This window comes from Anolis sagrei, chromosome X (genome assembly GCF_037176765.1).
Source record: "Anolis sagrei isolate rAnoSag1 chromosome X, rAnoSag1.mat, whole genome shotgun sequence".
Lineage (NCBI taxonomy): Eukaryota > Metazoa > Chordata > Lepidosauria > Squamata > Dactyloidae > Anolis > Anolis sagrei.
In genome coordinates this window covers 87,064,129-87,088,708 of record NC_090034.1, presented here as the reverse complement: position 1 = coordinate 87,088,708, position 24,580 = coordinate 87,064,129, and the positions used below count along the sequence as shown (strand labels likewise).

Below are 24,580 nucleotides of genomic sequence, written 5' to 3'. Positions count from 1 at the left end.
CAAGACCCCCGGGGGTCATGGAGGAGGAGTTGCAGTGGTTTATCGAGATTTCATCCAGCTGGTCAGGTGTCCCTTCCCACAGCTGACTACATTCAAGAGTACCTATCTAAGGATGAGCGGCTGAGACAGAAGAGGGATTCTGTTCATGTGCTGTCCACCCCACTCCTCAATAGTATCCCTTCCTGAGCTAGCTGGGGTGGTTTTGGGCCTGGTGTTGGAGTCCCAGTGGCTAGTTGTGCTGGGGGGCTTCAACATCCATGTCAAGACTGCTCTGTCAGGAGCGGCTCAGGACTTCATGGCTGCCATGACAATCATGGGTCTGTCCCAAATGGTTTCTTCCCCCACCCATAGCGCTGTGCACACTCTAGATCTGGTCTTCTGTTTGGAACGGGATGATGGTGACGGTATTGTGGAGGAGCTGTTCACAGTTCCTTTGTCATGGACTACCTGGTCAGGTTTAGACTCACTGGGGCTCTAAACCTGTGCAGGGGTGGAGGACTGATTGGGAAGGTCCGCCCCAGGAGGCTTATAGATCCGGACAGATTCCTGATGGCTCTTGGGGATTTTCCTGCCTGTTTGGTTGGTGATTCTGTCAAAGCTCTGGCAGACATCTGGAATTTGGAGGTGGCCTGGGCAGTTGACACAATTGCTCCGAATGTCTCCTCTCACAAAACAGAGCCAATTGGCTCCCTGATATACTAGGGAGCTAGTGACGATGAGCTAGGGCTATGCTCAAGAGAATAAAAATGGAGAGGGTGTCCTCTCCTGGTCTGAACTGCACAAACTATCACTCATTCACGAGAGTAAGCTCCCACCATCCTACAACAGCGGGAGATGGCACCGAGAATATAACCCAGACCTCTTATTTGTGAGCGACAGCATTGTACAGCAGTGCACTAAATTAGTGGGACCACCAATTCCAAACACACAGCACTGCCCAATAGTATGCCAGCTGTTTCCAACTATAAGGCCCCAGGAAGTTTGATTTAAATGAAGATTCAACTTCAGAAAGGCAGATTGGACTAAATTCTCAGACATGCTAGATGACATGATCATATCGGTCGTGCCAATGCCTGAGGAATATGAGCACTTCATTGAAATAGTGAAAATCCGCTCACAGGCCTCTATACCGAGAGGCTGAAGAACCAACTTACCTTCAGGGCATTACTCCTGAAACAGCTGCCTTATTGGAAAACTATTACAGGCTCCACAACGAAGACCCATTTAGTGAGCAAACCCTTCAGGCAGCGCAGGGCATTGTGTCCTCCATCTCTGAAGCCAAGAAAGAACAGTGGATAAAACTGATAATAAAAAGAAATGAAAATGAAGAGAAAGACAGTGGAATCTATCACTCAAAACGAATAAATCAGTCCAAATTAATATAATACAAAATCAAACCTGACAGACCAAAAATTAAAAACCAGAAGACAAAATATCAAATGTACAGAATACTTGATGGAATGCAGTTTTGGCTTTTTAATCCTTGCTTCCTCAAGGTCTTGATAGACAATGAAAATGTCGGGTTTCTCTCATCTCATTTTTCATTGCAGAGTTTCACTGTCTCCTCAGTGTTAGGAATATAGTCAACTGTGTCTTTTGCAATTTGGCAGCTCCAGTTTGTTGTTCTATGGCTGCAGGTGAAATTATCCAAAAGTTGTGGGAGGGGACATGATGATTGTTGCTCTGTTTTCTTTCTTGACATTTTTTGGGCCGTGTGTTTCTTCTCTGTGTTGCCTGTGGATGTGAGGACATCGGAACTGGATTTGCTGTCACCTGCCAGGCCTCCAGTTCAAAAGCTCCCATAGAACAGAACTGTATTTTGGTGTGGCATTAGTCTAGTTGCACATGGCAGCTACTAAAATGAGGTTTGGAAAAATTGTGGTTTCTAGGGATTTTGGAAGTTTTAGTCCAAAAGTTGTTTTTTTAAAAACTTCTGGTGGCAAACATTGATTTCCAAAAGAAGGTATCGTTATGTTACTGTGACAAATAATCCTTCACACTTTTTGACTTATTTCAGTGATCAAATCCACCGCATTCACTGTTTTTTGCTTGTACACAGAGTGGTGAATTTGCGATGGGTTGGGTTTTTTTTCTTTTTGGTTTTTGATATATCTATCGGTTCAACTATTTTCCCTTGAATGTTTGTTGCACTTTTTAAATTTCCAGTTTACTGTTCAGTGTGTTTCTCCTAAAAGCCTTTTAATATAATGGAACTGAATTGCGTTTTGTTTTTTGAATTGAAATAAACATTGTAGTATTACTTAAATTTCCAGTTTACTATTTGGTTTGTTTCTCTTGAAAAAAAATTTTTAAATAGTGGAACCGGGTTACATTTTGTTTTTATTTTTTTGTTTTTATTTTTTTACTTAGTTAATGTTTTGGTATTACTTAGAGAAGAGGTTGTTTTGGATGTCTTTTTGCCTTTCAATTAGTTGCGTGGGTGTTCTAAAGCACCGAACGTCTCACAAAAGAAAGGACAGACACACTCTTACATACCTATATCTCTTCTATTTTCAGGAAGTTAAAAAAATTAATAAAATCTATTACTGAATCAAGACCCGTAACACCTCGTGTTATCTTCTGTGGTAGCTGTGTGTCGGAGTGAGTAAATGATTGAAATGGAGGAGCACTGTTGTTAAAAGGAAAATAATTACTCCTTAAAGACAAAAAGGAGCAGGTGCCAAATACTGGGATCTTGGTAAATAGAGGCATTTGGAACAGATAAGTTGTGTTTACTGTTTATTGATAGTCACAGTGCTATGATTTTGGGAGTGCGCTTTATTGGATCTTGTCACATTCATTCTGCAAAGTAACTTGAAATCTCCTATTTTGTTTTCCTAATTATATGGACTGCCGATATTCATTTAACAGATACTGAGATAGCTCTCATGTTTTGAGCTTTATGCGAGGTAGTAATAAGCAATTTAATTCCTAAGTCACAGCACAAACATGTATGATCATTGCTGAGCTACTGTAGCAGTAATAAGAATTTTAAGTATTACATTATATCAACAACAGAAAGGCTTAAGTCACTGCAAGAGTAATAACTAACTCACAATAACAATGAAGAAAAAAAGTCACGATTGATTCACAGCATACCTTCCCATACCACCAGAACTATGCAAACATAAATCAGCATTTTAAAAGCAATGTTTCAATCAAGTGATTCTCCAAATTGAGCATAACAACATTAAAGCTAAATAAAACAAGCAAGCTGTTTAATACAGTATGTTTTCAATCTTTGAGGTTCTGTGTGTTGTGTTTTCTTCACTATTGTTCCAGGGAAAGCATTTGCAATGCACAGTAACTTAATGATTCTTCTCTATGTATAGTTCAATTGTCCATCTGATTGTTAAATAATTTGAAGGTCCAATAAAGCACTTCATATGAGCAGTAGATGTTGCTAAGCAATAGGAAATTGCCCTTTGTAGCAAGGGAAATTTTTGTCAAGTTTAGCAGGCAGTGCAATGTTCTTCATTGAAACAGAAAATTATGGTTTTGAAAACGGGCGGAAATGTCTAGTGTGCATTCAAGCTCGGCTATTTCGTGATTTTAAATAATGTAGTTCCCTGATGTGATGGGACTCATGATTTATTTTATTTTGATTTCTGTGGGAACAAGTTCAAGTCTTATTGCAGGATGACATGATGGCAACAGTCTTGGACAGCAGTGGCTCCCAAAGTGACCCATTTAAGGTGGAATCAGGCGTCAAACAGGGATGTGTTATTGCCCCAATTTTATTCTCCATCTTCATCGCTATGATACTTCACCTTGTTGATGGGAAGCTTCCCACTGGAGTGGAAATCATCTGTCGGACAGATGACAAGCTGTTTAACCTCAGCAGACTGAAAGCCAAAACTAAGGTTACAACAACATCTGTTATAGAACTCCAGTATGCTGATGACAAGGTTGTCTGTGCGCATTCAGAAGATCTACAAGCCACTCTAAACACCTTCGCAGAATCATACGAGAAGCTCGGCCTGTCACTGAACATTGAGAAAACCAAAGTGCTGTTCCAGCAGTCACCAGCCAACCCCTCTCCAATGCCAGAGATACAGCTTAATGGGGGTAACATTAGAAAACGTTGACCATTTCCGCTACCTTAGCAGCCACATCTCCACCAAAGTCAACATCGACACCGAAATACAACACTGCCTGAACTCTGCGAGTGCAGCATTTTTCCGAATGAAGCAGAGAGTGTTTGAGGACCGGGACATCCGTAAGGATACCAAGGTGCTTGTCTATAAAGCTATTGTCCTCCCAACCCTGCTATATGCCTGCGAAAGATGGACTGTCTACAGACGTCACATGCAACTCCTGGAACGATTCCATCAGCACTGCCTCCAGAAAATTCTGCAAATCTCTTGGGAAGACAAGCGGACAAACGTCAGCGTGCTGGAAGAAGCAAAGACCACCAGCATTGAAGCGATGGTGCTCCGCCATCAACTCCGCTGGACCGGCCAAGTTGTTCGGATGCCCGACCACCGTCTCCCAAAGCAGTTGCTCTACTCCGAACTCAGGAACGGAAACCGGAATGTTGGTGGACAGGAAAATAGATTTAAAGATGGGCTCAAAGCCAACCTTTAAAACTCTGGCATAGACACTGAGAACTGAGAAGCCCTGGCCCTTGAGCGCTCCAGCTGGAGGTCAGCTGTGACCAGCAGTGCTGCAGAATTTGAAGAGGCACGAATGGAGGGTGAAAAAGAGAAACGTGCCAGGAGAAAGGCACGTCAAGCCAACCCCGACCGAGAGCGCCTTCCACCTGGAAACCAATGCGCTCACTGTGAAAGAAGATGCAGGTCAAGAATAGGGCTCCACAGCCACCTACAGACTCACAAGGATTCTGATCCTGGAAGACTATCCTACTCAGCCAACGAGGGATCGCCTAAGTAAAAGTATTGCAGGATGCTATCCTTTATGTGTATCACTTTTGTGAATGGCATTCAGATTAGAAGAATGAGATCTTGATACATTTTATTACTGGATGCATGTGTGAATGAATACTAAAAAAGAAGACAGATGGAAGAAAGCTATGTATAGTGCAACCCCCTCATCCATAGATGCAATCCACAGATTCATTACTTGTGCTCCAAAAACATTCCCTCTTGGAAAATGTTAGCAGGCCTCTCTAAGTCCTCCATTCTATGTTATGCTTCTGGCCCTATTCAAAATACATGGTTTGCTATTATCTATGATTTTAGGTATCCATGTGTGTTTGTGTGTTTGGAACCTATTTACGTTAGATTCAAACCATCACCAGGAAAAATGGATTTCTGTGACCTGGATCAAATTGATGGGTAAGTAAATTCGTTTTTTCTTCTTCTTTTTGTGTATGTTTTCATTCTGCTTCTCACCTGGCACAGTGCTACTCCTGAGGAATTGTCAATAACATGGGAGCTCTCTCCTCACCACTGCAAATCCTTTTAATTTACACACACACATACATAGAGAGAGAGTTGGATAGGATGGTAATTGCAGTCTGGTCTACTGCATTTGAAGCGCACAAGGTTGGGCTGAGCTGGGCTCTCTACTTTTAGGCCTATGAATGAAACTCATAATTGATTCTAAGTAGCAATGCATGATTGAGGTGTTAGCTATGTACATTCTTAAGCTAGCGTTGGAATCTTTGTTTGTTTTGCTCTGTAATATGAATGTTTCTTTGGAAATTGAACCCAGAACCTACAAAGCTAGAAACTTGACAATTTTTAATAAAATCAGAACCAGAATTCATAGTGGACACCCGTATGTAATCTTTTGTTTGTGGGTATTCTTATTCTGCAGATAGCTAGTCATTAGTAGAGTAAACATTTTTTAGCCAACGTTTGCAAATCTGAACAAGAAAAATCTATCGTGCCATTTAACAGAACTTCCATATTAGAAGTTAAAGTATAATGATGCTGTTCCCTATTTATTCTCTTTGGATATTGCTATCATTTGTTGTTGTTGTTATGTGCCTTTGCGTTGCTCTATTATAAGGTTTTGGTTTTTTATGGGGGACAGGGGGAGGTTTGGCATTGTCTTAGCCTGCGAGACTATGACTTCCACAGACAAGTAGTAAGGAGCTGAATCCTGATGTTTCAAAGGGAGGCCTGGTGTCATCCTCAAAACTATTACAAGGCACTGGCTCTTCTGTGTAATATATCACAAAGTTTGAGTTTTTTGTTAGTTTGTCCTTCTGTATTGGCAAAGCGGGTGTTTTGATGTCTTTTTAAATTTTATAAATGCATTCTGAAAAGTATTATTAAAGCTAGGATACCAGTTCCTTAGCCATAAAATAAGTCAGATCTTTCCGAGCATTTCTTGTTGGTGACATATTTTTAGACATGCATCATTTTGTGACACAGTCATTGTAAATCCAAGGTTCAACCACCCCATATAAGAGATACAGACACATATATAAACTGTAATAACAAAATGGAGAGGGACACAATATATCTCATGAAAGCCTTTCATTTATATTTTTAAAGTGTTTGATTTATTGGCTATTTCAAGAACTACTTCATCAGAGAATGAATCCACTTTAAATCCGGTTTCTACCTCCTGCAGAATTCTGGAGTTTGTGGTTCAGTGAGGCTGTTAAAGGCTTCTCCCTAAACTACAAACCCCAGAATCATGACACATAGTTTGGAAAGCTCTGAGATAAATAGTGAGGCTAACTTTACTAGGAAATGTCTTTCTCTTTGGACCTGTGAATGCTAATAGTTGGTGCGTAAGTTTGCTTCATCTTGCTTCATTATCACAGGCAAGAGGCACGGATCTTTTATCATTTCTCATTCTCTTCCATGCTGAATCATTTTCATCCTACAATAAGGCAGGCAGGTAATATTGCTGCTTTCATATAGAGGGCTCTTCACTGTGTTTCGCTTCTGCGATCTGCAAATAATTGGTCATTTCCTTATTAGCGGAAAGCCAAGTTGGTGTTGAAAATAGACTAATTAAGTGTTAAAGTTAGATAAAAATACGGATAAGCTCCTTTTCCTACTAAATACTGCTGCAAGAATCTGCTACGCAAAATTATGGAAGAAGAGATTCCAGAAGACAAGGATTGGATAGAAAAAAATCGTAGAAACATGGATAGTTTAACATATCTGATGTCAAAAAATAAAGGGACTCCAATAAGAGAAACTGATTGGACAAAAGTGACAAACTATTTGAAACAGAATAATGGAAATACAATAATATAAAAGGAAGAGAAAATAAGAGGGAAGAAAAATTAAGACGGAAGAAAGAAAAGGAAAAGCCACTTGGAAGATGCTTAGGAAGCCAATAAAGGAGATGTATATCATCTTTCTCCTGGTTTTTAACTATTTATCTGCTGCTATTGTTTTCTTTTTTTATTCACTTTTCTTTCCTTTTCTCTATTTCTCCCTTTTTTTAATCTTTCTTTTTCTTTTTCTCATTCTTTGCTTTCTATGTTATTTCAATTCTATTAGCTTGTATTTTAAAAGAAAAACTTCTCAATAAAGATTATATATATTAAGAAGATAGACTAATTAAGTGAAAATAGTTTCTTGAAAAACAACCGTTGTCAGTTAAATCTCAGTAAATCTTGCGCTATGTGACGGCAGGTGGCATAGGGAAGAGTGAAACAGAAATTTACGCTGCCTTTCATAGACAGTTGAATATTATTCAGAATTCTGTGTAATGTTTTCTTCTTTTTTAAAAAAAAATGAATAAATAAAAAATAACTATTGAAAACTGGTGTTAGGAGTGAAAGAGGAGCATCCTGTTGGGAGTGGAAGAGGACCATAAAGAATTGTTTAACCTTTTCCTTGCTAATCATTTTCCCTCTCAAAATTCCCGTCAAATACGTTTTTTCTTGTAAGAAGAATGACATAGGGACCAATATCCCCATTCCTCCTACCGTTGGGAGGAAAATTACTTTGGAAAGGGCACATTATATGGGGAAAAGCAACTGGTGGGGAAAAGATTAGGAACATGTTTTGATTGCCACCTTCAATGGTCACTTTTCATCTATTTATTTTTGAAGTCAGAATGTTGGTAACACATACTTTTGCCCTCATTTCCGTCCGTTTGCTTTGTTTTCAGTTCCAATACATCTCTAACCTTTTGAACTCTTCTCTCACAGTGCAGGCTTTTAAAACTGCAATTCTATACATCTCTTTTCATACGGGATCCCCAGTAGGCTAAAAGGGGTGCAGTCCCACGTAAATGTGTCTAGGTATGCAGCCATAATCCATTGGTTTATTACATTTGCATATTTTGATATGCAGATGAAGCTAGTTTCAAACTATTTTGTCAAAGTTTCTTTCTCTCCTTTCTCACTGCAGAAATTTTAGGAAGCAAGAGATTTTATTTTAACACAGTCCAAAGAAGCTAGAAATAAATAACTTCTAAGTGTAACTGCTGCACTAAATCTTTTTTAAAAGTCTGAAGGATAAAAAATGGTTGAATATTTCATCAATACAATAAATTAATATTTCTTTGTTCTGCTGCTTAAAATGTATGCTGAGAATTTTCAACCATAACAACCCCCACATTGATATTTGCGGAAGTAAAATCAGCACTTCCTCCAAAAAGCTAGTAATTTCTTTATTGTTACAAAGGCAACAATTCGATGCCATATACACAACAGACATAATATAAACATATACATTAAATCATGAACTTAAAATCATACCAATATAAAAGCACATTATTAAAACCACAACATCCGAGATCATAATCAAAATGTCATTGCACATTTTCCATAATCACTTATTGCACTGCACTATTGGCCAAAGGCTTGGTCCCAAAGCCACGTTTTTACATGCTTTCTGAAGGTCAGGAGGGAGGGAGACAACCTGATTTTGCTGGGGAGGGAGTTCCATAGCCGAAGTAAGAAAACTTTAGTTAAAAGTTGAATAACATTCAGCATATATACTTTGTCTGGCCTAAATTAGTGAAACATGTAATGAAACCTTTTATCATCATTTAGCAAATGCTTCCATTAACATTACAGTGTTTGCTGAATTTTAAAATATAGTAACTGGTGTTTAGAGACAAAATCTCTGTCTTTAATCCATTGTTTAAGCAATTTATTAAACATATGATACATAATGGAAATTTTGTTTACTGCTCGTAAAACGTAACCCACAATTATTTGAGGTAAGCAAAGTTTATTGATTAGTCCACTGACCATATCAACATTTAAAACAAAAACAGAAATGTAAACAAATAGACAATAATCACTATCCTAGGACTTCCATAATAGTGAACTAACATACATTCAAACTTGATTAAATTAAAAGATAATTAAAAATAGCATCATTAAAATGCCAAGGTAAAATTTCAAACCACAAAAATTAAAAACAAAGGTTAAAACAAAGGTTAAAATAGACCAGCTATTACACAATCCCACCCACTTCAGATATCTGCGTCACCCCTACAGTTTACCCCAATCTCCTCCAGATACGCAGTTCTCAGCTGAGTTTCTTTATGAAGGAAAAGGGCTGTTTGATGTGTTATCTTAGCATTCTGGCCAGCCATTAAGAATCTAGTTTTGATATGGGGATCCCAGTGAGTCTTCTGTATAATGCATGGTCCAAAATATTGATTTCTCTCTTTGTTGTACAATATACAACTAAACAGTACATGTGTAATATCCTCTACCTCTATCGCCCCACAAATACAGAAACGCTCATTATATGGAACTTGGTTAAACCTTCCATGTTTAACCATCGTATCTGTCTGTTCAAATCTGGTTCTAGTGAATACCCTCCTTAGATGTTTAGGCATTTCTGTCTTTAGGTATTCGGTTGTTTGAAAAGTATGTTTGAAGCGACAACCATTTTAGTGAGCCGGCTTTACTAAAGGTGGCAATGTCTTTCTGAGCCTCTATATCCTGTATTCTTTGTGCCACTGTTTTTGGATCTAGTTCTTTCAGGAGATTTGGGTATAGAATTAGAAGTCCACAACTCCTGATGTATTTGGTTTCCATCTGAGTTTCAGTATCTTTAAATAAATTTGGCAGATGCAAACACATACAAATTGTCTAATACATGGAATTAAACAGGGTTTTTTGGGGGGGGGGTTGTTAATTAATTGGAATGGTTCATAGAGGAATCCTCTGACTAATATATCACCTTAGATCAGGTGTCCTCAAACGTTTTAAACAGAGGGCCAGATCACAGTCCCTCAAACTGTTGGAGGGCCGGATTATATTTGGAAAAAATGAATGAATTCCTATACACACTGCACATATCTTAAAATAATACAATAATTAAAATGAAGAACAATTTTAATAAATATAAACTTATTAGTATTTCAATGGGAATTGTGGGCCTGCTTTTAGCTGATGAGATAGGGTTGCTGTTGTTGTGTGCTTTCAAATCGTTTCAGATTTAGGTTCACCCTGAGCAAGGGCCGGCTAAATGACTTTGGAGGGCCGTATTCGGCCCTCGGGCCTTAGTTTGAGGACCCCTGCCTTAGATCTGCAAGCAGACCATTAAGTTTCCACAGAAATAAAGATTTAGGATTTTGAAGAATTTTGGACATTTTATCTGTTACTAATATGAGAAAGATAAGATTTGCATTTACATTAACTGCACAGTGGACATGAAATGGTTTGGTTTAATGATGCATCTGTAGAGTGGCGTGGAGTAAAATGCTGAAAACATTTTTTTAATTACTTAGTTTCCATCATCAAGATTTGGTTGCAGAGTACCAACACTGTTCTGTTCTTGTTTTAGCTAATGCTAAAGAGAGTATTAAACTAAAACCTTAGCCGAAAAATCTGGTAATGGAAAGACCCTACTTAGCTCTGCTACAGCTGCCCCACTCCCCACTTAACATAGTGGTCTAACAGATGTTTTTAGCACCCAGCGACTCCTTGCATCTAGAAACGCATCAGATTAAGAGGAGTAACCTGTGCAGAACTCTAATCCTCACAATCAGGTAGTGCATTTTTAGTGGAAAGCAGATGACTGAGTAGGGTACTACATTTTTCATGTTCAGAATTCACATACAGTATTGCTTATAATACCACCATTCATATGGGCATCTTTGGTGGTTATTTTTTCAGTATTAGTGACTAATTCTGATTTAAATATTAATATTTATCTGTCCACCACTCCAAAATTATATCAGAATATTACACAATTAATACAGAATAATTGTTTCAAAATCATATACTGTAATTTTATGCATGGCTTGAATAAAGATATACATATATTATTATTGTTATGTTTTATTCTTTTTATTTGATTGATTTTATTTGTGTCTTTGTTTTTATCTGTAATTGTTGGGCTTGTCCCTCTGTAAGCCACCTCGAGTCCCCTAGGGGAGATGATGGTGGGATATAAAAATGAAGTTATTATTATTATATTATTATAAATATATTACAAATAATAAAGATATTGATACAAAAACCGTTCAGAGAGGAACTGGTGTTCTTGCTTATTATTATGCAGTTAAATAAGTTTTTTATCCCAGTCTGATCTCATTTTTGGCATTTTTGATTTTTATCTTCACTAAAGTTAAAGTAAACATCAAAACAATTAATGCACATTATGGCAGAATATTAAAATGCTTACTCCTAGAAAAAAGAGATTCTCACATTTATCAACCACATTATATTTTTCAAAGAAATAGAGACATGATCTTACAATTTCTGTCTTCATAAGTCCTGTATATCAGTCAATAAGACACCATGATAACTTAGAACCATCCTTAGATATAATTATATGTAAACATGTCTGTGTCTATGTGGAAAATTCCTTCTTAAATTGAAAAAGATTAGCTATCTTACATGTTTTGCTAATAAAAAATAGTGCAATTCTAAATTATTCTATTTTTGGTAGGAAATCTAAATTATTTCAACAAAATTTAAAAGAGTGGTTGGATATTTTTTAATTGCTTTTAGATTTGAATAAACCACAAAATATTTGCAGAAAGAAATGGGATAACCTACCCTCTGTTATGTTCAGTGAGCATGCAGTAGATTTGGAATAATAGGCCATAAGTAATGATTAGTTCAAACATAAAAGTAAATGTTCAGTGTTATCATGTTTAGATTAAATGCTATTTAAAGTAATTATTAAGGGGTGTACCTCCCCAAAGCCAGCGATGAGCAGCACCTCCAGAAGCCGGAAATGAAAGAAGCTTCTGCCTTTGTTTGTGTTTGTGTGTCTCATTGTATATGACTGTAAAGGCATTGAATATTTGCCTATGTATCTGAATGCTGTAATCCGCTCTGAGTCCCCTAGGGGAGAAAGGTGGAATATAAATAAAGTGTATTATTATTATTCTATAAAACTAAAGATTATTGGAAAGCTAGTAAGATGTAAGATAAACATACTAAAGGTTGAATATCTCTTATCTGAAATGCTTGGGGACCAGGGTTCTTTTGGATTTTGGTTTTTTACAATTTTTGAATATTTGCAAGTACTTTAGAGATGGGACTCAAGTCTAAAAACAAAATTAATTAATGTTTCATATTCAGCTATAGGAAAGATAATGTTATATCTAATATTTCTAATAATTTGGTGCATGGAACAAAGTTTGTGCACAGTGGACCATCAAAGGAAAGGTATCTCTATCTCAGTTTTGGATTTTGGAGCATTTTGGATTTCTGGACAAGGTATATTCAACCTGCATTAGCTTTTATGGTAATTGATTTATTAAGTTATTTAAAAGGGCTGATCTTATAGAATTAAGAAATTAAGAATTAATAAATATGTAAAGTTTTATAGTATGTACAAAGTAAAAGATTGTCTCTAACTCAGATGAGGGAAAGCACCCAGTTTGTTTTAAAAATGGAGCATAGGATTTATGCTGAAACTGAATAGAAATAAATCAAAAAGTTTGTTTATAGAAAACTAATTTCTGCCAAGTAGAGGAATTATATATAAAGATAACATGGTTTGTGACATATTCAAATTCACATTCCTTTTAAAAAATAGTTTCTATGATACATTTATCCAGATTATTATTTTTATTTACAAGGAGAGCAAAAACTGAAACAGAATTAGAACATCGTAGAAGTAATGTTAATGTTTGTAATGGCATGATTGTAATTAAATTGCCCCACCATATTTGTTTATCCAGGTACAATGATATTTTAGTAAAGCGGATTTTAATTTTAAGTAGGCAGCCGTGGGTGTGCTTACATTGAAGCACGCGGTTGTTGCTTTTAGGAATGTAGCAAGTGTTCTGAGGCTGACCAATTAATGACTTACCGTATTCCCTAACTGGACAATTGGTATGAACATAATATGGAACATTGGCTTTGTGTTATATGCCAGGAAAGAAGCATGAAGGATGGAGGTGTGAGGAAGAAGCTTCCATTGAAGGACAATATGGAATGGCTGTAACCTAATTTTTCCCTGTGGTTCTGTTTTCTTATGTGGAAGGGAACTTTGATGTGTAGAAGTAAGTTGACACGAATTTTGGAATTGTATGGTCTTGACACACACACAGACAGAGTTTACAACTACGGCTCCATCTATACTGCCATATAACCCCAGATTACCTGCTTTGGACTGGATTATATGGCAGTGTAGATTCATATAATCCAGTTCAAAGTAGATAATCTGAGATCAGATGCTGGATAATATGGCAAAATAGATCCAGCCTACATTTGACATACACCTGTAGTAATTTCAGTTTGAGTACTGCAGTCTGGATTTTGGTGGCTGTGTTTTTGTTTCCTGTGTTCAGTGTATTTCCCATTGTTGTGTAGACACATACAACTGGTCTTGGTTTGGTACTAGCACAGTTGGCCCATTGATGTCAATGGATCTGTTCATAAGTAAGATTAAGTCTGCACCCAATTTAGTAGAGTTTACTCTAAGCATGATCATTATCCTTTAGCCAAATTGCTTCATTTTTACAGGTACAAGAAATAATCTCCGCAGCTAGGATTTTATAGTGAAAGCATACAGAGGTTCTCAAGTGCCTCGGTACTTGCAGGGCCTGGCATATCAAGCAAAAGATCATGTGTTAATTTCTAGTGGGTTAATTTGTCAGAAGAGCAACATTAGCCTCGAGACTAATGAAACCATGGTTATAGCATATAGTATAACAGGTCCAGAGAGATCAGAGCAGTCTAAGTCAGAAACGGCTGGAATATAAGGAATATGCTTACTGAAAATTTCATTTTGAACACCTTACAGTTACATTTGGATTTTGGTGTTCTTTTCCAAACCATTACATTGGATTTGGTGTTCTTTTCAGAATTATCATCAGAACACCATTACCTTTTTGGTAGTTGAATAAAGCAACAACAACCAAACAGCTTTGTTTGGCATGGGAATCTTATTTAATTTAATTCTTCATAAACAATGCTAGAGGGGAAAAACTTTTTATAAACCTTATGCATGCACTTAAGGCTTTTGGAGAATATTCCCATCTTGACCTTGTTGTGGAGTCTTTGTTGGGTCTTGAACAGCAAGGGAAAGAAATGTCTAGCTTTCCAAATGTTAATGGGTTGTAAATCCCAGCATTCATCACTATTACTTATGTTTGTTGTCACTATTGGGAGTTGCAGTACAACGTCTACAGAGCAGTGCAATTCACATACTCCATTATTGTAACAGTCAGTTTTCTTCAGACCAGAGTTTCCCATAAAATATGCAAGTCGGTTTTTTTCCCAACCCATCACTTTAAAATGTTAGGGTTTCAAAGAGGCAAGGGACAAAGCTGTTGGAATATCTTTAGTATGGAATGTTATATTACAATGAAAATAGTTAAAAATGAAGGCAAATTGTTAAACATTCGTACAGGTGTTAATGCACAAATGACATTATTGTTCATAAACAATCTTATAAATCCTAATGCAGCCACGCATTGCTGATAAGTGATCTTACAAATTGCAATAGATTCCTAGCATGGCTTTATGATCATCAACACTTCCATTCTGTGAAACTGTTTGTTTTTAGGTCTTCTGCGAAGAATTTTCAGTGTGATATATTTTTTAGGCGATCCCTCGTTGGACGAGTAGGATAGTCTTCCAGGATCAGTATTCTTGTGGATCCGTAGGTGGCTGTGGAGCCCTATTCTTGACCTGCATCTTCTTCCACAGTGAGGGCATTGGTTTCCAGGTGGAAGGTGCTCTCGGTCGGGGTTGGCTTGACGCACCTTCCTCCTGGCACATTTCTCTCTTTCACCCTCCATTCGTGCCTCTTCAATTTCTGCAGCACTGCTGGTCACAGCTGACCTCCAGCTGGAGCACTCAAGAGCCAGGGCTTCCCAGTTCTCAGTGTCTATGCCAGAGTTTTAAAGGTTGACTTTGAGCACATCTTTAAATCTCTTTTCCTGTCCTCCAACATTCCATTTTCCGTTCTTGAGTTCGGAGTAGAGCAACTGCTTTGGGAGACGGTGGCCGGGCATCTGGACAACGTGGCCGGTCCAGCAGAGTTGATGGCAAAGGACCATCGCTTCAATGCTGGTGGTCTTTGCTTCTTCCAGCACGCTGACGTTTGTCCGCTTGTCTTCCCAAGAGATTTGCAGGATTTTCCGGAGGCAGCACTGATGGAATCGTTTCAGGAGTTGCATGTGACATCTGTAGACAGTCCACGTTTCGCAGGCATATAGCAGGGTTGGGAGGACAATAGCTTTATAAACAAGCACCTTGGTATCCCTACGGATATCCCGGTCTAGTGTGATGTATAACCTCCTACTATTTATGTTAATAATTTGATATATCATTTGCTGAAGCATTTCTCTCTCGGTGCTTTTTTATCAAAAGGCCAGTGCTATCCAGATTTGAAGGAGTACAACTCCCATGGGTTTGGATGGGACTGATGGGATTAGTAGTCCCACATTTTTCCGTTGTTTTATATCATCATAAGATAAAGGTTTTTTGTATTGTCGAAGGCTTTCATGGCTGGAATCACTAGGTTCTTGTGGGTTTTTTTGGGCTATAGAGCCATGTTCTAGAGGCATTTCTCCTGACGTTTCGCCTGCATCTATGGCAAGCATCCTCAGAGGTTGTGAGGTCTGTTGGAAGTAGAAAAAATGGGTTTATATATCTGTGGAATGGCTGGGGTGGGGCAAGGAGCTCTTCCCTGCTGCAGTTAGGTGTGAATGTTTAGCTGATCACCTTCATTAGCATTTGAAGGCCTGCCTGAGCCTGGGAAAATCTCTTGCTGGGAGGTGTTAATCTGTGCCTGGTTTTTTCTTCTCTGTTGTTTAGGTTTTTTCCCTATGTTGTAAACTCTCTCCTTATTTCAGAATGCCCTTCCAATAGAGATTGTGTGGCATCACAATTTTTACTGTAGGTACCAGGCAAAAACATTTTTATGCATTGTAAATGGTTTGAGCATTTTGGGATGCAATAATCTACTCACATTCCTGGAAGAAACACTTTGTGGTTTCGTCTGAATATATATGGCATGTGTCTATGGATGTATATATATTTGTTTGTGTGTGTGTATCAGTGCACAAATTTCATTTCTTTATTTGTTTACCCTATTTATACCCTGCCTTTCTCAACCTCAAAGGGGACTCGAGGCAGCTTTACATATAGGAAACTATTCAGTACCTTGAAACAACATACAATTCAAATGAACATTTAAATTTTGAAAAAAATTAATATATTTATGGCTATGTTAATCTTGTCATAGTTTTACAATGAGTTTATATTTTTAATTGCTTGGGTTTCCTTAACCTTACGTAATGTGAATCATACATCATTCTCAATGCAGGCTGTTAAAGAGATTAGAGGATTTAAGAAAATTATTATAACATTACAAATATTGAAATATTTAATTTTTAGCATTGCTTCATAGTTTTCATGTACTATTTGTGGTCTCAGCCAATTCTTGTTTCTCATCCTATTATACATTTTAGGGGTTTTTTTTAAGGCAAGTGGTGCATATAAAACAGTGCAGGATAGAAAAGAGTTTTAGCCGAATTGCTTCATTTTTACAGGTACAAGAAATAATCTCCGCAGCTAGGATTTTATAGTGAAAGCATACAGAGGTTCTCAAGTGCCTCGCTAGTTGTAGGGCCTGGCATATCAAGCAGAAGATCATGTGTTAATTTCTAGTGGGTAATTTGTCAGAAGAGTAACATTAGCCTCGAGACTAATGAAACCATGGTTATAGCATATAGTATAACAGGTCCAGAGAGATCAGAGCAGTCTAAGTCAGAAACGGCTGGAATATAAGGAATATGCTTACTGAAAATTTCATTTTGAACACCTTACAGTTACATTTGCTAAAATAAATAAATATTGGCTGTATAAACTCCATGTTTTGGTAGACTGTGGAGATGGAGAAAGGCAAGCTAGCTGACTTATTTATTGTCTGTTTGAGTGTGGTCATTAAGTCCCTAGAATAATATGTCATGCGGGAGAAATCTGCTTGTTATCCTGCTCCTAAAATCTTGATTGGTAATCTTCAACCTGCAGTTTGTATTACATGTTACATTATCCCTTATCCGAAACGATTGGGACTAGAAGTGTTTTGCATTTCAGAGTTTTCCAGATTTTGGAATACTTGCATATACATAATGAGATATATTGAAGATGGGACCTGAGGCTAAACACAAAATTAATTTATGTTTCATATCCCCCTTATACACACAGCCTGAAGATAATTTTATATAATTTACTTCATGAAACAAATATATGTACCTAGAACCATCAAAAAGCAAAGGTGTCATGATCTCAGCTACCCAAATTTTGGAAAATTTCAGATTTTGGAATTAGGGTAAGGGATATTCAACCTGTATTTTGGCTTCTGATCCAAGAACACAATAAAGTAGCATGTTTAGTTGTAATTTGTCATTGTCTTAATATGACGTGAAAACATTCCCTGAATTCAGGAACGATTGGAAATATATATGTCTTTATCTGGTATAGTACAGAGACTCAATGTTGAGGATGCCCCGTTGCTAGGATGCCGAAAAGGTCTATCTTTGTTTGCTGCACTGTAAACAATGATGGTCATAGAAACTAACTGTGGAGTTGGTTGTCCTAGAGCAGTGGTTGCCAATCTTTGGTCCTTCAGTTGTTTTGGACTTCAACTTCCAGAAATCTTAGCCAATTTTCCAGCTGTTAGGAATTGTGGAAGCTGAAGTCCAAAACAAATGGAGGACCAAAGATTGGGAGTCACTGTTCTGGAGGAATTGTTCTTTATACGGTTCTGGCCCAGCTTACTTGTCTGAATGCATCCACCCCTATGTCCCACCTTGAAACCTAAGATCATCCGGGGAGGCCTTGCTCTCGCTCCCGTCAACAGCACAAATGCACCTGGTGGGGACGAGAGACAGGGCCTTCTCGGTGGTGGCCCCCTGCCTATGGAACACACTCCCAACTGAGGTAAGATCGACCACTTCCCTCCTAGTTTTTCGAAAGAAACTAAAGGCATGGTTTTGGGACCAGGCTTTTGGACAATAGATGCGAACAGCACTTTAAGGGAATGTGACTGGAATGACGATATGGCTGATAAGACTGTTTTACTGTTTTAACTATGGCTTGTGTATTGTTAATTATGCTTTTATGTCTCATTGTGGTTTTAATTTTGTAATTTGATATGTAATGGCTTCGGAATGGGGCCCATTGCAAGCCGTCCTGGGTCCCCCTTCGGGGGTTGAGAAGGACGGGATAGAAATGCAATAAATAAATAAATAAATAAGAATACAGGGGAATGTACTGTTTTGCAGGCAGGTGTAGGGCTTTATTTATTTATTTGTTTACTTTCTTGTTTATTGTTTCATGTAATCCTCTAATTTAAAAAAGTGTATGTACTTCCAAAGTAAGGTAAAGGTTTCCCCTGGCAGTCCAGTCGTGTCCGACTCTGGGGGTTGGTGCTTATCTCCATTTCTAAGCCGAAGAGCCAGCGTTATACGTAGACAAGGTCATGTGGCCGGCATGATTGCATGGAGCGCTGTTACCATAGTAGCTTATGGTATAGACGGTAATGCAACCAACACGGAAAAATATATCAGCACAAAATGAGTCATAACAGAGATTATGAACCCTAATCCTCCAAACCGGAACAAAGTGTCTAAAGATGGAGAGACAAGGGGCTTGATGTTTTTTATGATGAGAGGCAAGTCCCACAGCTATGACACCACTACTGATTAAAAAAGACCCCCAAAATGATTTTTTTTTCAAATGAGCTGCTGTATTGCTTGTAAGAAGGGTACTGCTGTATTGAACAAATAGTCTGTTGTCTAGCACTCTTATTCATGCAGTTACCCTTTACTCTGGGAAGCACACAACAACAACAACAACAATCCTATTTCATCATCCAAAAGCAGGCCCACATTTTTCATTAAAATACTAATAAGTTTATGTTTGTTAAAATTGTTCTTCATTTTAATTATTGTATTGTTTTTAAGTGTTTTTTGGACTACAAATAAGATATGTGCAGTGTGCATAGGAATTCATTCATGCTTTTTTCAAATTATAACCTGGCCCTGCAACAGTTTGAGGGACTGTGACTTGGCCCTTGGTGTAAAAAGTTTGAGGACCCCTGGTATAGAGACTGACCCGAATCTCTCCCTACTTTCTTTTAAGTAGATGGATAATTCAATAGTATTTTAAAGTTCTCTCTCTTTTGTTCTTAATTAGCTGAATTATTGTTTTTATAGATGGGCACTTTGGTTTTGTGTACTATTGTATATTTCTCAGTATGCTATTACTCTCAATTAAATTGCAAGATAATTTGAATACTAACTGCTAGAAGTAAAAGTCACTTTTTAAAGTGTTCTGCATCAAGGATCAAGTGAGAATTGAATGCTTTTATGTGTAGCAGAGTTTGGGAATGCCATTTTTTAATCTAACTCTCAGAATAGCCACACCATGGTCACACTTTGGACCTCATCACACTAGAGCATGGCTCCACTTTGAATCCAGTTTCTGCCTCCTGCAGAATTCTGGGGTTTGTAGTTTAGGGGAGGGTTCTTTAACTTGCTCAGCTAGTCAAGTCCTGGGCCTCACTAAACTACAAACCCCAGAATTCTGCAGGAGGCAGAAACCGGATTTAACGTGGATCCATGCTCTGGTGTGATAAGGCAGTAGGAGTTGGAATCCCAAAAAGTAACTTTTCCAAACTGTGATATGGATTCATGATTGTTCCTTTCTGATAGGAGTTCTGGTCTCCCACTATTGCTGCTTGGGAGGGTCTGGGATCAACCTTTGGCTGTGGTTTTTGGGTGACTGAATTTTTCAACTCCAAGAAAAAGACAGAATGCCTCAATGTACATGAATCGCTTAAGGATCTTGGCCTTTAATTTCAAAATTTTACTGTTTGGTCATTTAAAAATTGACATCTTTAGGAGCAATTATGGCAGCAAACTGATCATCAAAACATGCTCTTATTAACTTTTGCCCTGGTTGGTGTTTACGTATGTTTCTGCGCACGTGTGTGCAACTTATATAAATGCTCTCAATTAAAGCAGGTTAGATCCTATCAAAGCAGTCATCAATGCTATGACCGGGACTTTTCTCATTTTAATGCAACTCTGGTAATCCTACCTCACACGTGGACCTTTTGAAAATATGGAATGTTTTCTCCTGCAACAATTGCCTGACAAAGAAATACAAAGGGAATCTGCCACGTGCCATGGGGTGCACACATACACTTGCTTTTGTTATCTTGTCCTATATATTACGAGTTGGAATTTAATGGTCATATCGTACTTCCATCTTCTCCCCTCGTGTGTAAATTGGTCTCTTATTTTTCAATAACCCACACATGTTTAGAAAACGGTCCATTAGAGACAGGGTTATGGTCACTGATAGCCTCAATGATAAGCGTTCCCCAAAGTACTTAAAGCCATGAACACCTTTTGAAACAGGCATTGAAGACGGCAGAGGAAGACAGACAGACCTTCTGCACATTGGAGCAGTTTTCAAAATACGCTCATCCATGGAAGAGGCACAAGATCTAACTGAACAGCCTGTGAGTATGCAAAAGAATTTGCCTGAACAATAGAAGAAGATACTGCAATTTGGAAATGATTGCATTTGTTCTGTTTTGTCTTGCAGAAATAGAAAAAGGGAGTAGATTTTTTAGCATTCTGTAAGGCATTTGTTACAACAAATATAACAAAAAAACAAGATATTCTAAATACATTATTATTATTATTATTATTATTATTAAATATTCCAATATATTTAGAGTTTTCATTTTGAAAAAAATTGCAGAAGGAGTTTTAAAATCATGAATTAAGGAATTTTCTTGCTTTATTGTTACAGTAGAGTGAAAATGACCATATCTTGAGAAGGAAAGGGGTCGTTACCATTTTTTAACAGTTGGAAATTCGGGCTTAGGAGCTACTCAGTAACCAGTTGTGCAAAAAAAAGACAAATACATATATATTTATATAGAGATTCATGAGCATATTTTCAATTATAATTTCTAAAACCCTTACTCTTTTTTTAGTACTTTCTGATTTTTGTGCCTTTTTATGAAAAAAGCACTTATATTTGTATTGTCAAAGGCTTTCATAGCCGGAATCACAGGGTTGTTGTAGGTTTTTTTCGGGCAATATGGCCATGTTCTAGAGCAGTGGTTCTCAACCTGGAGTCCCCAGATGTTTTTGGCTTTCAACTCCCAGAATTCCTAACAGCTGGTAAACTGGCTGGGATTTCTAGGAGTTATAGGCCAAAGACATCTGGGAACCCCAGGTTGAGAAGCACTGTTCTAGAGGCATTCTCTCCTGACGTTTCGCCTGCATCTATGCTTGCCATATAGCCCGAAAAAACCTACAACAACCCCACTTATACTTGCTTGACAAATCAAGAACTGATTCATGAATCAATACAAAAAAGCTGTTTTCTAAACCACAATCATATAGTTCAGGTTATTTCAGGTTAAATATTAAAAATTGGTATATCAGATTTCTTATAGTATTTCTTGAAGGCCTGCAATTTGGCACGTAGATAATACAGTACTATGGAAGCATAGATTTGTTAATTGGAGTGCGTCTGTGAGCCGCCTCAAGTCTCTTTGGGGAGATGGTGGCAGGGTACAAATAATAATAATAACTATTATATTATTATTAATGTTATCAGGTTTCTGTCGAGATTGCTTTCCTACAAATATTTAAATCTGGCGTTTTGGGATTAACTAGAAAAGCAGAATTCCTGTCGGCCTTTCTGTGAAGGTACACAAATGGCAATTGAAGTATCTACAATAAATAGATAGTTTTGTAAATTATGCTCAACATATTTTCAGTGGGTTTCTGAATAAATGAATAAGAATGTATTTCAGTTTGTTTTTGTTTAAAAAAATTACCACAGTTTGAACATCTAATTCTGAATGAAAATAAATTGAAACTTAATCGTTCAAGTGTGGAAGAAGCTGAAACTGACAGATTGGTCCCACCCGTGCCTAGGCTTTGAGTGCTTAACTCAAAAAGGGCTGGGATTGGATTTCTGTTATTCGGACATATTAGTGCCGCATCGCCACCATTTTTTTCAAACAACTAGATCGCAAACTTGGATTTATCCATTCAAATAGCTGTACCGCCTAAATAGCCATATCTCTATGATGAAGTGGGGGGAGAGATTTTGTTTCACTAAGCTTTTGAACAATTTAATATGTCAGAAATTTATATGAGGCAAGAAAATAGGTTTATAGATTTCACTGTAGAAATAAATGTTGAACTTGATCATGTATTATTGAAGGCTTTCATGGTCGGAATCACTGGGTTGTTGTGAGTTTTCTGGGCTGTATAGCCATGTTCCAGAAGTATTCTCTCCTAAGGTTTCACCTCATAACCTCTGAGGATGCTTGCCATAGATGTGGGTGAAACATCAGGAGAGAATGCTTTTGGAACATGACCATACAGCCCAGAAAACTCACAACTCAGAACTTGATAATTTTTTTCCATTCTAATTCTCCATCCATTGTTTTCTTTCTAAAGACACCTTTTCAGTGTTCTTTCACAAATAACAATTACAAAAGAAAGTTTTAAAAATGTGATTATTTTCCTGGTCTTTTCTTCTTTTTCTCATGTAAATATTTTATACAGCATGCCATTATGTTTAATAATAATAATAATAATAATAATAATTATTATTATTATTATAAATTTATATTCTACCCTTTCTCCCCAAAGGGACTCAGGGTGGATTTACAACAAAAGAAGGCAAACATACAATGCCAGATTCAAATCATAAATAATAAACATAAAACAAACAACCACGTCTCAAAAAAAAATTAACATAGCCGGCATTAGACATAAATTATATAAACAACAGTAACATATTTAGTAACTAGAAAACATAGGACTTAGAGATCTTAGAGATAGATTGGTGTTGGAATTATAAACAAAGTTTCCAGGAAATAAAGTGCTACCCGAGAGTTCTTTAAAAAGCCATTAGTGATGGCATGACCATTAGTGAACAGTATGAAACAAAGCAAAGACAAGTCAGAAGTGACTTCGAAGATGACCCAAAAGCACCCATCATTTTGAAAAGATAGACACTGCCCATGTATTTGCAAAAAGGAACATTTGGAAAACACTCTAAAAAAGTCCCAAAAAACTAAAGGTACTCTGCAGCATAACAATATTTTTAAATACAGAAAATGTGGAAATATTCATCATGTCGATAACACTAGAAGGATTTCCCAGCTGGAGAAACAAAAACAAGACAACTCACTGCTCTATGTTATATTACTTTTATTGTGATATTTTATCTGCACTTCTGAAAATTGTTAGATTTTTCCCAGCTTCCCATTTTTTTCTTGAATATAAAAATATTCAAAGTAACAAGATAGTTGGGTCTTGATCGTTTGACTCCTATATGAGGTGGATTAGGACCCTTAAAAAAGTAAAACTGCTCCAAGAATCTGCTTTAGTGGATTTTTTCTTTGGTATAAGCCTCAAATTGCGGGTGAGGTTTATGTTAGTGATCTGAATTAGAGGTTAGTTTGTATCAATTCTACATATTGACATAGTACCTCAGATTGATTAATTTATTAGAACCTAACTATTACTAACCGGTTATTTCTGCCAGATACCTATCTTTAAATTGCGTTTGGAGATCAAATTGCAATTCTTTTAGACAACGGGCCTCATTCCAGCTATAAGAGAAGATTAATATTTCTTATCTGTATTTGTTAGCGTTCTTGGCGTAATTACAAAGCATTAGTTTGCCTTTTAGCCTTGATTTGCAGAAAACCCGGTCTTTTGGTGCCGTTTCCACAGCAAGGTTGGGAATATGCAGGGAAGCCCAAGGTTGGGAATATGCAGGGAAGGACTAGGGCTGGATCGACAACTAGATTGTATAGCTATGTAGACTCATATAATCCAGTTAAAATCAGATAATCTGGGATCAGATTCTAGATTTTATGGCAGTGTAGATCCAGCCTGAATTGGCAATCTATGGTTAGCACTTACACTCCAAATCGGAATTGGAAATCCACTTCAGATTATTAGTTGTGATTTCTGAATTGATCCACTTAAGAACAATGCTAGGAACAGCTGTGACTTATTTTTCTATTTTGGTCATTCTGAAAATTAGATTTTTATATTAAGTTATAGAAACTGTGAACCCTGCTAGAATATTTAGTTTCCGTGAACAGACCTTGTTTGCTCATAATAGTTTCTGTGTGGGCCTGGTTTTTAAAGTCCAGAGCACTAAAATCCCGATATGTTCTCATGGGCTCCTGTTGTT

At 37.3% G+C, this 24,580-nt stretch overlaps 1 protein-coding gene across 3 annotated transcripts in view; it reads left to right on the top strand.

The window, feature by feature from the left end:
• LOC132780326 (eyes absent homolog 3) overlaps nt 1–24,580 on the top strand; it is an 84,134-nt gene that overhangs the window by 19,647 nt on the left and 39,907 nt on the right. For 2 of the 3 annotated variants that reach the window (XM_060783968.2, XM_060783966.2), the window contains exon 2: nt 20,752–20,855. The exons of the other annotated variant lie outside the window; for it this stretch is intronic. In XM_060783968.2, coding sequence (XP_060639951.2) covers nt 20,823–20,855 — 33 coding nt within the window. In that variant the 5' untranslated portion in view covers nt 20,752–20,822. The remainder of the gene's footprint in view (nt 1–20,751; nt 20,856–24,580) is intronic. 3 annotated transcript variants of the gene reach the window in all.